Here is an 18520-nt window from a genome sequence, read left to right as displayed (position 1 = left end):
TTTAACCTTGGGGCTCTTGGGTGGCTCAGTCAGTAAGTGTCCAGCTTTGGCTCAAGTCATGATCTCATGGTCCGTGAGTTCGAGCCCCACGTAGGGCTCTGTGCTGACAGCTCAGAACTTGGATCCTGCTTCAAATTCTGTGTTTCCCTCTCTCTCTGCCCCTTCTCTTCTCATGCTGTGTGTCTCTCTCTCTCAAAAATAAACATTTTTTTAAAAACTAACCTTAATAGAGCCCTTACTATGTATTAAACACTATTCTGACAATTGTACATCTATCATCTTGTTTCATACTCAAAACAACCCAAAGAGGTAGGAACTATTATCACCCCATTTTATAGGTAGAGAAATTGAGCTCCGTTATAAGCATTTTACATGTCTTAAGCTCAGATTGATCTGCACAGTTGTGAACTAGAGGTTAGTGAGCCAAGGAGGCAGGTGCCATACTTCACGTGCCATCCACCATGTACCATCCACCACACACTCTGGGTCCAGTAGTCCCCCCTTATCTGTGGTTGCAGTCACCCATGGTTGACCATAGTTCAGAAGCAGATGATTCTCTTTCTGACCTATTGTGAGAAGGTTAATAGTAGACTAACACTATGTCACAGTGCCTGCATATTCCCCTCACTTCATCTCATCATGCAGGCATTTTGTCATCTCACATCATCACAAGAAGGGTGAGTACAGTACAATAAGGTATTTTGAGAGAAAGAACACATTCAGTTAACTTTTATTACATCATATTATTATAATTATTCTATTTTAATAATAGTTATTATTGTTAATCTCTTACTGTGCTTATTTTATAAACTTTCCCTTAGTTATGTATAGGAAAACACATAGTTTATGTGGAAATTGGTATTATCCACAGTTTCAGGCATCCACTGGGGGTTCTGGAACATATCCCTCACAGATAAGGGTGGGGACGCTACGTACTTTTATTCCCAGAAACAGTAGGGGCCACATCAGGTAGTGACAAAGTGACAGCCAAGTGTCTTCAAGGCAAGAACAACTTCTCTACATGACCAGTCTGTGGAGTCACTTTGGGTGTGGCTCTTGGCTAAGAGGCTTCCAGACTGTTTTCTTGCCCTCCTAGAGAATCTATAAGCTGTTGATATTGTCTACCAATTTATTTCCAGCTAGAATTGTATTCTGTTGTTGTGGCTGAGATCACTGGCTGACATAAAATATGAAGTGCTTGGTATGCCACATGTCAGTTTTCTCTTCTCTGCAGATCTGCATTGTGCATTAAGCCTTTAAATGTTGTTTCTTAATGTACCTTATTAAGAATTACACATGGGGCACCTAGATGGTTCATCGGTTAAGCATCCAACTCTTGGTTTTGGCTCAGGTCATATTCTCACAGTTCATGGGTTCAAGCCCCATGTCAGACTCCATACTCTACAGTGTGGAGCCTGCTTGGGATTTCTCTCCCTCCCTCTCTCTCTGCCCCTCTCTCACTTATGCACTCTCTCTCTCTAAAATAAATAAACAAAAAATTAAGAAAAAAAGAAGTTGAGAAACAAATTCAACATTAAAAAAAAAGAATCACACATTGTGCTATGTCATCACATTAAACTTCTGGGAGGTCTTAGGTGGGTTTTCTTCATAGAGAACAAAAGTTTGTCATCATATGATTCTCAAAGCTGAGATCCTTACTGGAAAGCAAACAGCACTATTATTTCCTTGATGTCTCAAAGGATAAAGAGAGGTGAATGAAGATTTTCGGCTTTTCAACAGACTGTAAGTTTAGACTCTGCTGGGTATCGATTCCTACCTTGCTCACCCATGAGACACACTCAGGATGATGATACATCCTGTTTCCAACTGCCCAATTCCCCCAATTTGGGTTGGGGTTCGTGAGAGAACTGATGTCTTTGGCAGTGCATCCCCAGCTTACTTAAGTCTTTTTTTTTTTGAAGTTTTCACTTTATTTTTTTAATATTTATTTATTTTTGAAAGCAAGAGAATGAGAGTTGGGGAGGGGCAGACAGAGAGGGGGATCTGAAGCGAGCTCTGTGCTGACAGCAGAGAGCCCAAAGCAGGGCTTGAATCATGAACCTTGAGATCATGACCTAAGCGTATCTGACTGAGCCACCCAGCAATCCCCTTAATTCTCTTTTCAAGCCCAGAGGTGACTGTGGCTTTTTTCCTAGTTTTATTGAGGTATGATTGACAAAAAATGTATGTATTTGAGGCATATATGTGATGTTTTGATAAATGTATTCACTGTGAAACAATTACCACAATTAATTAATATTCCATCACCTCACATTGTGTGTGTGTGTGTTTGTGTGTGTGTGTGTGTGTGTGATGTGAATACTTGAGATCTACTCTCAGCAAATTTCAACTACAGAATACAGTATTATTAATACAGTCATCATGCTATACATTAGGTCTTCAAAACATATTCCTCCTGCAACTAAAAGACCAGCTTTGTCTCTCTTTTTTCCCCACCCCCAGCCCCGGGCAACCACCACTCCATTCTCTGTTGCTAGGAGTCTGACTTTTTAATTTAATTTAATTGTTTAAATGTTTTGTTTATTTTTGAGAGAGAGAGCAAGCAGGGGAGGGGCAGAGAGAGAGGGGAACAGAAGATTCAAAGCAGGCTCTGTGCTGACAGCAGCAAGCTAGTTGTGGGGCTCAAACTCACAAACTGTGAGATCATGACCTGAGCCAAAGTTAGATGCTCACCCAGCTGAGTCACCCAGGCACCCCAGGGGTCTGACAATTTTAGATTCCACGTATATATCAGATCTTCTGGTATTTGTGGAAATAACTTTTTAAAACAATTACTCCACAAAGTTTTGTATTATTCTTTTATTGTTTGTGTAATTAATTTATGTCTATTATAAGTATATTTGAACCTGAGATTTACAGAATTTATGAACTTGCCCAATGGGTCACTGTTACTTCTGTGGTTTTCACAACCTTGTGCTACTTGCACTTCGATCAGAGGATGAATGATTTTGTGTATCTATGTGAATAAAGTTCAAGGTAAATGCTCTGTCAGGGACCAGTTCAAAGCCTTCTGTGCTTTGAGAGTGAGAGCTGAGGGCCAGTTAATCACCACCTCTCAGAGCAGCATACCCAGCTACTGCGTTCCTGGTAAATTGTTTAAAAAATATACATGTTGGGGCACCTGGGTGGCTCAGTCGGTTAAGCGTCTAACTTCGGCTCAGGTCATGATCTCACAGTTCGTGGGTTCAAGCCCCACATTGGGCTCTGTGCTGACAGCTAGCTCAGAGCCTGGAGCCTGCTTCAGATTCTGTGTCTCCCTCTCTCTCTGACCCTCCTCTGCTCACACTGTCTCTCTCTCTCTCTCTCTCTCAGAAATAAATAAAACATAAAAAAGAATTTAAAAAATATATATGTTAAAAATGACAACTCTTAGTAGTATAAAAAATAATCTGCTTCATTATTTTAAAAAAAGATGTGCGAAAATGGCTGCATATTTTAACACTGCATTCACATAATGCCTTTTAAAGTTATAGCATACTCTAGGCTTACTTTAACAATTCACTTTATACAGTTTTAATTTGCAATACATAACATTCATCCTTGACTTAAAAAAAAACAACAACACCCTCTGTGTAGCATGGATTCTACCTGAAAAACTCAAATGACAGTCTTAAGAGTTGTTTTAAGAAGAAATGGAATACCAGGAAGTAAATCAATGGTGTTCCTTCTGGGTCATTTGTATCAGGGAGTATGCAGACATGAGCTGAGTGTGTTTATGGGTCTGTATATTCTTTCAAGTATTTAACCTAAAATTTCAGTGCTGTTTTTAGAAGTGTGTCTCAAATATTATAAGGTCAAAAACTACTACAGAAGAAAAGTAGTGAGCCCTCTGGTGTGAGAAAAGGGAACTTGGGTCCTGGGTCACAGCTTTTGGGTTAAACATGATGGTGGGTACAAGTTGGGATGGTAAGAGCATATTCTAGAGCAAACACAAATAGAGTGCGGAGATGAGTAAAGAGTAAAGACAGTGTGCTGAAAAATCAATGATCCATCTTAAGCTTCTATCTTGAGAACCTGAATAAAGCGGGAGACCTGGGGGGCTCAGTCAGTTAAGCATCTGACTTTAGCTCGGGTCATGATCTCATGGTTCAGGAGTTCAAGCTCTGCGACAGGGTCTGTGCTGACAGCTTGGAGCATGCTTAGTATTCACTCTCTCCCTCTCTCTCTCTCTGCCCCTCTCCTGTTCTCTCTTGCTTTCTCTCTCTCTAAAATAAATAAATAAACATTAAATAAAAAGAAGCTAAATAAAGAAGCCCAAAGAAATTAGAAAGAACTTTTATATCTCTAATAATAGAGAAGAATGAAAAACAATTAAATAGAGATGGAAAACAAAGCTAAAGGTTAGTTCTTTGAAAGAGAAATAAAAGTCATAAATCCCCAAGCAAGACTAATATGGAAAAAAGGGACAACAAATTGCCAGTATCTGGAAAAAAAATATTGTTAATTGCCTATTATATATGTAAGATACTGAGCATGAGGAGGAGGAGGAGGAGAAAGAGGGGGAAAAATGTATTTGTTGTGAAGCCATACAAAAAAAGTCATAGTTAAGATTCTACTATATTCAATTTAATCTAACATGCATTTATTAGAAAAGAGCATAAGGCATGTCTTTGTAGGCCTAGAAAGAAACATATATTGTAGAGTCCAACAGAGCTGAGATGAAATCCAACCTCTACCTTGAACTAAATGTGTGACTTTAGGCTATTATATAACCTCTCTGAACTTCCATTTCCAATCTACCACATGGGAGATGATAATACCGACCTCATACGGCTGTTGGAAGAGTGGTAAATCACGGGGGAGGCTTATATCCTTTCCCCAACATGACCCATAACCATGGCATTTATACTTTATCGCTATAAAGGATCCTGAGACAATGTCATTCATTCAGAAATGCATCATTTCTGAGAAGTGTGAGCATTTTCCTTCCCATAATTACCTGTCCCAGTAAGAGAGGTTTGGGATGGTCACCTTCAAAAGAAAGGACACTACCAACATATAATCAACATCAAAGCACATATGAAAATTAAAATGAAATAACTTTATATAAAATTTTCATTTTAATTTTATACATAATTTTGTCATGAGTATTAGGAAATCAAAGCAAAAACTATTCCAATAACATAAGTTATTTTAAAGCACTGAGGTAAAGGCTCCCAGTTCTAGTGTCAGCATCATGACAGAAGATTCCCCGCCCCCCCCCCCCCAAGTCCTCAGCTTCCCAGCAGTAGCGTGTCTCCTGAGTCACCCAGGCTGATGCATACCACAAGGCTCAAAGATCTTAAACGACCATGCTGATTGGCTCATATCTTAGATCTGCAAGATGAATGCTCAGGATATTTCACACACTGAAGAAGCCTGACAGGCCTATGACAAGAGAGAGGGAGAAAAAACAAAAAGGAGATCAAGAGGCGGTAGAATATATCTATGGTTTAATTCCCCAGTGCAAATAGCTTCTTCATTAGCAACAAAAGAATGCATGGACCAAACAATTTCAGCATCTCCAAACAATTTCCTCCCCTGCAGTGACAACACAGAGAAAGGTCAAGTCCAGGAGTGAACAACCTAAAGTGTGGCCCAATTTGGTTTCATTTCACTTGTGAAGCCATAGAAATAAATACTGAGAAGATATGCTTGATGATAATGTGTGGCGATGAAAACAAATGTCTGGCTCTAACGTGTCACAGGTTTGGGCTATGAATGTCAGGTGATGATGAGAAACAGCAGAGGTAGCAGCCTGAGATGAGGGACCTCCAATATTTTCTGTTTATTTGCTTTCTTCTCTTCAGAAGCTTCCTGAGAGAGGATTGAGCCACAGGGTCAGAGATGGAGAGAGGGTAAAGACTCTTTGGAGGAAGGCTGATGGCCATCAGCAAGGAGACCACACACCCTTTGCACAGAACAAATCTTAAATAAGAATCCAGCCAGTGAAGGACTCTCAGTTTCATGAAAATGGAATAACAAAGCAATAGGGTCCAGTGGGAGTAGGCTGGCCTATGGAGAAAGGTAGATAGTGAGAAATGTAGTTCATTAAACTGTAGCTGACCCTGATTTTGTTAAATGTGAGTCAAGCAAGAGAGATCATTAGAAGCAGCAACTAGTACCCCTAGGCTTCTGGGATGGTCCATCTCAGGCTTGTCTCTAGCCAACTATCATGACCAGCTGGGAACAGTGACTCCAAGTGTAGATTCATTCCATCCTCACCAAAATGCTAACCTGGAATCCTCCATGTGAAAACATTCTGGGGAAAAAATCTCCTCTTCCTTAAGGAGATACTTCTATGGAAAATAAATCCTTCTGAGACCATTTAGCAATTCTGAAGTCACCATTGCTTTATACTAAATGAGGAGAACAGGAATATGTTCCTTAATTAGTTTTTAATTTGGGAAAACTCAGATTTGGAAAAGAAGTAGCAATTATGCTGTTAAGATGATCTCTCTCCATCCAGCGTTCCAATAAAATGGACACACTTTGGATATGTTGGACAACATGTTGATGGATAGAGACAGTATACTTTGAAGTAACATAAAGAAAGAAGTGCACCCTTCAGGTTGTTAAAAAAAAATTTGCCACAAGGGGGCACTAACCAGAAAAACATGCTGACATTTTTACCATAATCCAAAAAAGTACTGTTAACCTTCTGTTCATTCCACTGGCTAAAACATATGAGAAGAAATTCTGTACATATTTCATCAGGACTGTGAGTGTGTGCATGCAGAAAAAAAGGAAAATGATGTGAAGGGCATACAGCTAATGGTAATAGCATTTGTCTCTGAGTGAGCTTTCTAAAGGGATAACAGCAAAATCCAAAAGAAGTCTAATCTATATAAATGTTTTCACACTTCTGTTTGCCTATTAAACAATCACACCAAAACAGCTGGACAAAAGTTGGCTAGACTGGAAGGTACGTCTGGCATGGAGTGATTTCAACTTCAGTACATGTCTATATCCATGACATTCACTTTAGGCTTCCGTGGGGACAAGCAGCTTTCTTGAAAAGCCACAGAACTCTTACCATGCAACAAGGGGCCCTGGGGAGCTGGTAATTTAAAGAATCATGCTGAGTATATTACAACCTTATGGTTGGAGAAAGGACCAGTGATTTCAAATATGATCCGCCAGTTTAAGGTCACATGAGCTGATGCTCAGCATGACAGGTGTTGGCTTACAAATCACTTCCTTTGATGTGGGCCACTTCGATATGGGCCAAGTCCAGATGGAAGGTAGGTTTTTACCTCATCCCAGGTAGAGAACGAGTGAGCTCACCTGGAGCCGGCAGTATGTACGAATGCGGCTGACTGATGGCCATCAATGAAAGAAAGGGGAATAATTAAAATGAAGGGGGTGGGAAAGGATGTTGAGCACAGTTGAGGACGAGACCCGTGTACATTCCCCAATCTTCTCCTAGGTTTTTAGTGTTCAGTTTCCCAACGCAACATTTCTTTGAGTAACTTAGGTGGGTCAGATGTCTGCAATGTTTCTTCTACAGCTGTTCTTGCCTCTTTGTTCTGATGGTCTTCCCATCTAACTGCAGTGGAAATTTTGTGTTCTTTTCAGGCAGTTTTCAGAGAGCAAGCAGCTGACTGAGGCGGAATCCAGGTCATTTTGAGACAAAAGCCCTCAGTGAATGTTCTTGGAATCTGTCCTTCTGCCTTTCTGCTAGGGTTGGTGGGAGAAGGTGGTGACAGAAGGAGACAGGAAAAGGATTCTCGAATTCCAGCTTCTGTGTTCTCTGAGGAACTTTTGCTCTCTGCATCAGTAATTTAAGTTAAAGTAATTTAAGCCATCACTTATGGGAAAATCTCTAGATTTTCTAGATGCTTCTAGAAGGAGTCCCTGCCACAACTACTCACAAATGAGTGAGGGTCCTGGTTTAGGTAACAGAGCTGCTGATGACTTTAAAAATATATACCTATCTGTAATATTAAACTTTTCCCTAATAACACATATTACTGGTAAAAAAAAAAATAAGATTTTACACTTTCTAATTTATGGAAGATAAACTTTGGTAGACTTCCATGTGGCAACTTACCAAGCATCAGGCATCTATGCTGAGATCCAACTAAAGAAACTTCACATGCAAAATATTGCCTTGTCACAAAGATTTTACAAAAACTTTGCATTTGACAAAACGTGTTTTTGTATCCCTGCAAGCCAGCAGGTTTACACTTCTGGGCCAGGCCTCTCACGTGGGAAACCAGGAAATATGTTCTCCAAAGCTAGGTCAGCTGCAGAGGCAAGTGAGTGATTGGGGGCAGATAGAGAAGAGACGAAGAGGAAGATGGGGGAAAGGTGGCCAATCACTGGATGGAAACACTTTGTAGGCTGGGCCAGGGGTCAGGGAGCAATCACCATGGGTCCCCATCCCAGATCACCACCAAGGCCCAAAAGGGATTCCGGTGGCCCTCCTGGCTCAGAGGAGGCAAAGGAAAGGGGGAAAAATGCCTACAGATGGTAAGACAGCCATTTCTTTTTCCAAGAAGTCTATTACCTGTAGTTATTCTGGCAGGTAAATGTAATATTCCTTTTGCTTAGAATCAATTTCAGATCTTTTATGGAAGAATCCAAACATGAGTCACTGGGAACAAAAGAAAAAAAAGAGTTAAATGACAAGGTCTTGCAAACATTTCCTGAGTCTCAGTTTCTTCTAGGTAGCAAGCCCTGGACAGGCTCTGGGAAAAGTGAAGCAGAAGTTGCTTTTAAAAGCTCACAGGTCAGCACGGGAGCCGAAGGTGTGAACTGCATAGATACTTATTGTGGAGATGTAACTGAGAGGTTGTCGGGATGGGCCGAATGTTGAGCCCATCATTTCCTGAGCCAACCTGTTCTCAATGCATTCTTGTGACTGTGGCTTTTTCCCTGGACCGACTCCTAAAATAACCCTGAGAATATATACGCACAAAGAAGTAACATATACCTGGAAGTATTCGTGATGTCCTGCATCACCCAGGCCTGCAATGTATGAACCTTCTCTGGATGCAAATTAAGGACTTCCACACGTCCAAAAGTGCTAAGAAGAGGCAGAGAACATTGTTAACCCCAAATGGATTCGTTCAGCCAACAATGTGTCTCATCAAAAGCCGACAGGCAGGGAACCACTGGTTAGAACCTGCCCTGTGGGATTGATTCATGATTTGTACTAGAAATGACCATTTTCATTCATTGTGGCCCTCACTGAATAGGACTCTCAAAATAAAAATTTTAATCGGTACATTGATGATGATTCTTTAAGTACTTGCTATTCAAAGAGGGGCCTCCCACCACCATTCTGAGCATCACCTGGGACCTAGTTAGACCTAAAGAATGTTAGTCCATCAGCACCTGCTGAATCAGAATCTGCAGCTGAACAATCCCCAGATGACCCACACTCAGTGAGGCTTAAGATGCACTGCTCTGAGAGTCCCTGGTGCCCCGCTCTGACCCCAGTCCTAAACTCCTCCCCACTGGCCTCAGACAGCTGCCATTCTTATTGTAAAAACTTGGACCTCAAATATCAGATTATAAAATCCTGGAATGTTGATGCTCTCACCCAAAAGCCTACAAGCTTGGGGTCAGAAGAAGACAATGGGGCAGGTGCCTGGGTAGGTCAGTCAGTTAAGTGTTCAACTCTTGATTTCAGCTTAGTTCATGATCTCATGGTTCGTGAGTTCAAGCCCCATGTCAGGCTCTGTGAAGACAGTATTGAGCATCCTTGGGATTCCCTCTCTCTCCTTCTCTCTCAACCCCTCCCCAGTTCACGCACGCATGCATGCTCTCTCTCAAAATAAATGAGTAAACTTTAAAAAAAACTCTAAAAAAAGACGAAAAGACAAATGCTTCTTTGCAGAATTCGATATCAAAACTGGAGAGAAGGAAACTTAATTTGAGTTACCCAGAGTACCTGGAGCACATCTGCCCCGCCTCTCAATCCAGCCTTATCTAGAGAAAGACTGGTGAATAAAGGCTGGAAAAGTAATAATGTGGTAAAAACTGTATAAGAAGAAGTCAGAGAGGGAAGGCATTGGTGTGGCTGGGTTCAGCGCTGTGGATTAAATGAGAGACTAACAGCTGATACTCACTGAGCTGTCTCTCTATTGTGAAATACAGAGCTCAGGACTTTTCATACGTTATTTCAGTTAATCTTCAAATCACCACCATCTCTGCAGGTGCATGCTACAGGGTCTCCCGGGGGTCACACGGGTAATATGGAAGACTAGAACCCCTATTTTTAACACTATAATAAATTATGGCAATGCCTATAAAGAGATAGTAAAGGGCCAAGAACCCAGCCCAGTAGTGGTTTAACTGCTCAACTATGGTGTCCACTCTTCACGAGAGACAGAGAAGTCAGGTCAAGTCTACATGGTTGGAGAGGATTAAACAGGTGGTAGCGGGGAAGAGGGCTGGGCATGGGGGAACCCCATGAACAAAGGTCTAAAATGGGAGAGCTCATAACATTGTACCAGGCCTCAAAAAGCCAAGAGGAGGAGCTGGACACAGTGCAAGGGCCATTAAGACATTTAGAGGATTTAATACATAGGACACACCAGACAAAAACATTGACTTAGACAAATATCTCCATAGAAAACAAACATTTTACCTTTTTAGCCCAAATCTTCAGTACTGACTTAACCATGAAAAGCATATTCTTCTAGGGATGAAATATTTAATAGGAGGCTGCGCTAACACTTGCAAATAGGATGCAAAGAAAGTAATACCTTTTTTCATCAAAAATCTTACGGATGGACCCATTGAGCAACACATGGACCACACCACAGGCATCTCCTGCAAACTTAAAAGAGAAAAAAGAAGAAGCTGGCCATTCCTCAGAATGTATTTTTAATTGCCACACTCCAGCAGCTCCTTCCAAAATAACTCTTGGCTTTAGCTGGTTAAGGAGGGAGTAGCCTCTGTGTGTCTAGCTCAGTAATGCCAGGTGGATGTAATTTTCATCCCAAGCCATTGGTAGGATTCTGCTTCAGATGAGAATTCTGGAAGCAGTTGCTCCAACCTGTGTTTGAACAATAAAAGTCAACATCATTGTCCACAGCATTGCTAAATTGATGGTTCAGAAGTTGGAAGTCCAGGGAGTAAGAGAAACATTGCTGGAGGAGGAAGACAAAAGCACTTTCTTGGTGCCATGCACTGTAGATGCAGCACATTTCCCTTAGTGAGAGCAGAGTGGACAATTCAGGGGCAAAGGAAAAGGGGACACAAAGAAAGAGGAAACTGAGGAAAGAAAGTATCACAGGACTGCATAGGCACCGTGGGAAATAGGGAATGAATGAATGAATATATCATTGAGCAGGGAGTTATTTCTTCATGCAATAAACGGTTCAGCTGGAATTTTTGCTAGGTGCTGGAAAAACAAAATGAATGAGGCCAAACAGTCTACACGTTCCCTCCAAGAAGCACCGCCCCCCCCCCCCCCCCCAGCCCCTGGGACCAGCTCAGGTCCACTCCTGCCTGATTCTGTACCAATGAGCCCATTGTGGATTCAGTCACCAGTACTGAACATTCTTTGAGAGCTGTGAGCCTGGCTGTCCAACCTGTCACCACAGCCCTGGAGCCTTGGAGCTAGTGCATGGCACAAAGTAGGAGCCCAGAGAAAATCAGTGGAAGGAAAAGAGGGAGTGAGGGTGGGAGGGAAAGACAAGCAGGAAGTCCAAATACTCAGTGATGGAGATTAGATGTTTGAGAAAACAGTAGTTTGTGGAAACCCTCAACAAACTGGGTATAAAAGTGAGTTCAGAGCACCATGAATGGTTGGACAAGGAATCTGGCGTTTATTCTGCAGGTGATAAAACACCACTAAACAATCTGAAACCAAATTGTGAGAATCCAATGCCGCTTCTGTCTTTCTACTCGGGGTGATGAATAGAGGACAGAATCCCCATTACTACCAACCACAAGTGCTAAGTCAACAGAGTGCTTCTGGGGTGCCAAGCACTCAAGAGCTCCCATGAAATAAGCATTGGGTCAATTTGTCCCAAGGTCACATCACTTGGAAGCAATGAAGAGAAATGGGGATTCAAACCCCAAGCAGCTCTGCCTCTTTTGTCAGAAAAAGAAAGGATCTTGGCGCACCTGGGTGGCTCAGTCAGTGAAGCATCCATTTCAGTTCAGGTCATGATCTTGCAGTTCATGGGTTCACATCGGGCTCTGTGCTGACAGCTCAGAGCCTGGAGCCTGCTTCAGATTCTGTGTCTCCCTCTCTCTGCCCCTCCCCTGCTCACATTCTGTGTCTCTCTGTCTCTCAAAAATAAATAAACATTAAAAATTCAAAAAAAGAAAGAAGGAAAGGATCTTGTCTGATAAAATATGGTTGTCTATGCACATCTATGAACATTTGGCCAACATAAACCTCTGGCCCCAAGGAAGCTCATGATAGCAGGGCACCTTCGGTCACCTTCACCACTGTGCTCGCTCCTACGTCCAAGCAGGTGCTTGACACATAAGAAATATGACTTGGCTTTAAACACTGTTCAAAGGGGCGCCTGGGTGGCTCAATTGGTTGAGCATTCCAACTCTTGATTTCAGATCAGGTCATGATCCCAGAGTTGTGGGATCAAGCCCCATATTGGGCTCCACCCTCAGCATGGAGCCTGCTTAGGATTCTTCCTCTCTCAGGGGGCTCAGTTAAGCGACCAGCTCTTGATTTCAGCTCAGGTCACCATCTCATGGTTTGTGAGTTTGAGAACCACATCAGATTCCCCACTGCAGGCACAGAACCCACTTGGGATTCTTTGCTTCTTTTTCTTGTCTCTCTCTCTCTCTCTCTCTCTGACTCTCTCTCAAAAATAAATAAATAAACTTTTAAAAAGGATCCTTTCTCTCTCTCCCTCTGCCCTTCTCCCACTCATGCTCGCTCTCAAATTTAAAAATTAAAATTAAAAAACAATAAAAAATAAAAGTTGTTCACAATAGCACTGTCCCAAAACATATCAAAGAAGGAGAAAATAAATAGGAACTTTTCTCAGAAACAGCAATTAAACAAACATACAATAACAACAAACTATACAGTGCCTGTGTATTATTATACAGCACTTGGTAGTGTTAGTGAAGATAGTGGTATTTCATTTCAGCATGGCAACGACCCAATGGGGTGGGTATCATTCTTATTCCCATTTGACAATTGAGGAATCTGAAGGTCAGAACAGTTTAAAGAATATGTCCAAGTTTAAATGGTCTTCTTACTTCAAATTCCAGGCTATCCCTTCACCTCTATCATACCAGAGTTTACCTGAATATCCTTACACATGAGACTTTCGGCTCTACTACTTACTAGCCCGTTGACCTTGGATGGGTCATTTAACCTCTGAATCTTAGTGTCCTCACCTGAACATGGGGATTTGCACCTTCCCACAGCACCTACTGTGAGGATTACATGGGGAGACGCAGTCACAGCACCTGACCCAGGACTTGTCATAAATAGGCACTTAACAAATGTGAGTTTCACTTGCCCCAGCTCCTCAGATGTCTACACTCAATTCCAGAGAATTATAAGTAGTACAGGCTTACTTCTTCCCCTTTTCCTCTCCTTCAGTTCTTTCTTTCTTCCTTTCTTTCCCATTTTCCTTAGTTCACTTGCAAAGAAGCCACTTATAAAAAAAAATAAGTATGTACCAAGGCAGCTTACAGTGAAGTCAGAAATAGATAGCAGTGGAGGAGGGATGAGTCATTCCTAGCTTGGATTCTGGATTTGGAGTCAGACAATTTGGGATAAACTCCCAGATCTGCCACTTACTATGTATGTTTAGTAGACCAGCTTATTTACCTGAACTTCTGTTTTGTTATCTATAAAATGAGTATGATACTCATGTACCCGCTCCATAGGATTCTTCTGGGGATGAAAGCCTTTAACCCACATGAAGATGCCAGTACATGGTGCACAGTAAGTGGTCTGTAAGTTTGCTTATGCAGACTCTTTCAGGGATCTGAGATAGACCAATGCCTGGATCAGAGGATAGAACCACGCTGGAGGTTCCTGGCGGCCAAAGCCAAAACATGGAAGGGAGCAAGGATTCGTCAACTAGAGCCTATGGGCCCTCTATGAATGCCCTAAAATCATATGTGAAAATATTCTGATATGTGCTTTGGTACATTTTTTCTCAAGAAAGAATTCTAAACTTTTGTTCCTAAACAAGTCTGTGATCCAAAGAGAAATAAAACCAACCACTGACTGGATGGATGACCTCTTCAGTTCTTTGGTCTCCAAAATTCTAAAATTTCCTTTTCGGTACTTACCCTTTTGGACACAGTGCTCCAGAATACAGAAACAGAGTTGTTGCTACAGTCTTTCCTCCAGTCTGGACAAGATTGATAGTTTATTTCTAAAAGACATAGTTTATACAAAATAATTAAAGTAGGAAAGAAAGGGTATAATTAAAGTCCATTCTTCCCAGGCTGTTCAGTCACTGTGGAGCCATTTTCCAACAGCATCACTGCCAAGATGGAAGTCAGACAATGGACTCCTCTCGACCCAATTTAACTAAATGCCCCCTGAATCCCTTCCAAGTCCTCACCTTACCCTCCAAATCCCAGACAGGAACACAATGACCAGCTTTGAGTCATCATTCTGGGAAATTGCAGCTGAACTTCATCTGACAGAGACAAGCCCTCGTCCAGGAAAAACTGGCGCTAACACTGGGGCCTCAGAGGCCACTCTTTGCCAACTACCCCTCTGCTTTTTGCCAGCTCCCTTGCTGACAGCTTTCCTCCCCATTTTGATTCAGCCTCCACATTCCCAGGCTCAGAGAGCCCCCGAATCCATCTACACTCACTCTTCCCCATCGAGATTGGCTCAGGAGTTTGGGAGATATAGCAGATACGGAACACGAGCACATTGTTTCTGTGGTACTTCTCCCAAACGTATTTGCCTAATGCACCAGCATTTAAAAAAAATTTGGGGGGGGGGAGGGTACCTTGGTGGCTCAGTCAGTTAAGCATCTGACTTCGGCTCAGGTCATGATCTCACGGTTTGTGGGCTCAAGCCCTTCATCGGGCTCTGTGCTGACAGCTCAGAGCCTAGAGCCTGGAGCCTGCTTCAGATTCCGTCTCCCTCTCTCTCTCTCCTCCTCCCCCACTCATGCTCTGTTTCTCTCTGTCTCAATAAATAAACATTAAAAAATTATTTTTAAATTTTTGGAGGTATAATTGACAAATAATATTGTAAGATACTTATAAATTTTTTTAATGTTTATTCATTTTTGAGAGACAGAGTGTGAGTGGGGGAGGAGCAGAGAGAGAGGGAGACACAGAATCCAAAGCAGGCTCTAGGCTCTGAGCTGTCAGCACAGAGCCTGACCGGGGCGCAAACTCACAAACCATGAGATCATGACCTGAGCTGAAGTTGGATGCCTAACAAACTGAGCCACCCAGGCACTTCCTAAAATTATAAGATATTTAAAGTGTACAATGTGAGGATTTAATATACATAGAGACACTGTGTAAAGATTCCCCTATGTGGAGATAAGGTAACACATTCATCACCTCCTGTGTTTACCTTTGTGTGTGAGAGAACGTTTAACTTCTACTCTCAGCAAATTTCAATTAGATGATACATTGTTAGCAACTCCGGTTCTCCATGCTGTGCATTAGAACTTAAGACCTTATTCTTCTAATAACTGAAAGTCTGTGCCCTTTTACCAACCTCTCCCTCATCCCCCACCCCCTCCCAGCCCCTGGCTACCACTTTTCTCTCTGTTTCTAGGAGTTTGCCTTTTTTTTTTTTTTTTTTTTAGATTCCACATATAAATGATACCATGCAGCACTTGTCACATGTCTGGCTTATTTCCCTTTGCACAATGCCCTGAGATTTCTTTGTGTTGTTGCAAATGACGAGATTTTCTTCTTTAAAAAGAGAATGAGTAATATTCCATTTTGTGTGTATATGTGTATAGGTGTGTTCCTACTTTTTTTTTCTTTTAATCCATTGCCCTTGATGACACAAACATTAATTGAGACTTGGATCCTGAGGATAAAGAGATGAATCTGATAGAAGCCCTGCTTTCAGAGACTATGGGATCTAATATAATCAAGTAATCAGGGAAAGATCAACTTGGTTTGGAGGTGACATGCAGCACTGTTTGGGAAGGCTGATGTTGCACTAGGCTTTGAAGGATGAATAGGAGTCTTCAGATAGATAAGACAGAAGGGTGGTCCAGGCAGTGAGGACACATGCCAAGGCACAACAGGTTTAAATTAGCACCACAAGAATGGAAGGGATGAGGAGGGGAATGATAGATGATAAGGCATAAGAAAGAAAGAGCCCAGACCATGCTAAGGAATTTAGACTTTATACTAGATGCAAAAGTTAGGTTTTAGGTAAAAGATAGAAATAATCCCACTATGGTGGCCAGATGGAGGCCAACCTAGAGAAGTAAGGAGTGAGCTGTAAGAATCTTACTACAGTCCCACTGATCAAGCAGGGTGCCTTTGTGTGGCGGACTCAGGCAGTGAAAATGGTGATAGAAAAGGTAAATAGACTATGTTGGTGATTGATTGGATATGGGACAGGAGGGCAGAGTATGAGGTATGGGAATGAGGGCAGAATCTGCAGATATCTTACTTCAATTCTGAATTATCAAGCAGGTAGGGCAGATGCATGACAAGAGACCCTGGAACTTTCTTCTGTCCCAAAAGTCAGGCGTGTTTCCTCTGTGGTTATGTGTACAGCTGACCCTAGAGAAGCAGTGTCTTTCTACTTCCTCCTTGTGATGAGTTGAATTTTGTCCCCTCAAAAGATACATTAAAGTCTTAACCCTCAGTACCTGGGAATGTGACCTTATTTGGAAAAAGCGTCTTTACTGCTCTAATCAGTTAAGATGAGGTCATTAGTGTGGGCGGGTCCTAGGCCAATAGGAGTCTTATCCTTTTTTTAACATGTTAATTTCTCTTTTTTTAACATGTTAATTTCTTTTTGAGACAGAGACAGAGTGCAAGTGAGGGAGGGGCAGAGAGAGCAACACACACAGAACCCGAAGCAGGCTCTGGGCTCTGAGCTGTCAGCACAGAGCCTGACGTGAGGCTCAGGCTCGTGAACCTCGAGATCATGACCTGAGCCAAAGTCGACAAGAAGGGGCAGTATATGTGTGGGGGGCCTGTTTTTTAAAAACCGTCAAAAAACAATAAAAATAAGAATAAAACAATATAAATGGGGCATCTGGGTGACTCACTCGGTTAAGCATCTGATTTCCACTGTCATGATCTTGTGGTCCCATCTGTGAGTACAAGCCCTGCATTGGACTCTGTGCTGACAGCTCAGAGCCTGGAGCCTGCTTCAGATTCTGTGTCTCCCTCACTCTCTGCCCCTCCCTCATTTAAAAATAAACAACCATTTAAAAAAGAATAAAACAATATAAAGTAAAAATATCCACAGTATAAATAAAAAGAGAACGAAAAACAAAAAGTGGTGAAAACGGGCTCAATAGAGTTTTCTGAGTAGAAAGCACCTTCCCACAGTGAGGTGTTCTAGGTCTTTCTGATAAGGCAACTTCTGAAAAATGACAGCAGAGCCACATGCTGGCCTGAGACGCAGAGGAGCCCATCGATCTGTTGCCGTGGCCATTCCGTGGAACAAAGGCTGTGGCCTGGCTACCCCTCAGGCCTCAGCCTGCTCTGGCACTTTTTAGTCCTAAATAACGCCCTCATAGAAAACAAAGCACCTCCAAGTTCAGAGGAAGACTACCCTTGCTCTCAGAATGCGGGGAATCAGGGAGCAGAGATAGCCCCAAACTCTCAAGTCAGTTTTTTCCAGAACACTGAGTCGAGCTACAGAATGCTATTTTATGGGAGCTTGAATTGTCATTAAGTGTGTAGATGGCATCAGGGTAGGTACCTGCCCGTCCTTCTTCCACACTGATCCTCCAGGCCCCCTAGCAGAGCCCTGGGCTCCCTCGCCCTGCCCTCACTGGCTAATCCCAAACAGCCCAGACCCTCACCAGAAGAGCCTGAGTCTCCACACCATGTGAGGCCGTCCATCATGTAACCCAGCAGTGTGTTCTCCAGCGTGAACAGCCCCTGCTGGACCCAGGTGTATTCATGCACCAGATCCCTTGTTTTGCTCCAAAGGAGGGTCTACGGAAGAAACACACAACCTATGATTGAGAGCAATTCAGTAAGTAAAAAACAAAAACACAAGAAAAACAAAAAATCCACATCTTTTTAAATGAAAGAAAAATAGAAAATATAGGAGCACATGTACCCCAATGTTCATAGCAGCACTCTCCACAATAGCTAAAACATGGAAAGAGCCTAAGTGTCCATCAACAGATGAATGGATCAAGAAGATGTGGTTTATCTATACCATGGAATACTACATGGCAATGAGAAACAATGAAATCTGGCCATGTGTAGCAACATGGATGGACCTTGAGGCTGTTATGCTGAGCAAAATAAGTCAGGCAGAGAAGGACAAATACCATATGTTTGCACGTATAGGAGGATTAGGAGGAACTTAACTGAGGAACGAGGGGGAGAAGAAGGGGGGAAATGGGGGGGGAAAGGGAGAGAGGGAAAG

The 18520-nt window shown here is 42.3% G+C and overlaps 1 protein-coding gene across 1 annotated transcript in view; it reads right to left on the bottom strand.

Annotated features, from left to right (window-relative positions):
• Positions 1-5062: 5062 nt before the first annotated feature.
• Positions 5063-18520, bottom strand: part of CD38 (CD38 molecule) — a 50422-nt gene continuing 36964 nt past the window's right edge. The window contains exons 3-8 of the mRNA XM_039241535.1: positions 17943-18078; positions 14248-14333; positions 10719-10792; positions 8939-9031; positions 8513-8599; positions 5063-5388 (exon numbers count right to left, since the gene is read on the bottom strand). Coding sequence (XP_039097466.1) covers positions 5325-5388; positions 8513-8599; positions 8939-9031; positions 10719-10792; positions 14248-14333; positions 17943-18078 — 540 coding nt within the window. The 3' untranslated portion in view covers positions 5063-5324. The remainder of the gene's footprint in view (positions 5389-8512; positions 8600-8938; positions 9032-10718; positions 10793-14247; positions 14334-17942; positions 18079-18520) is intronic.

Source organism: Hyaena hyaena, unplaced genomic scaffold (assembly GCF_003009895.1).
Source record: "Hyaena hyaena isolate Hyena2069 unplaced genomic scaffold, ASM300989v1 scaffold_195, whole genome shotgun sequence".
NCBI lineage: Eukaryota > Metazoa > Chordata > Mammalia > Carnivora > Hyaenidae > Hyaena > Hyaena hyaena.
Note: the sequence above shows the minus strand (reverse complement) of the source record. Positions and strands in the feature narration are given on the sequence as shown.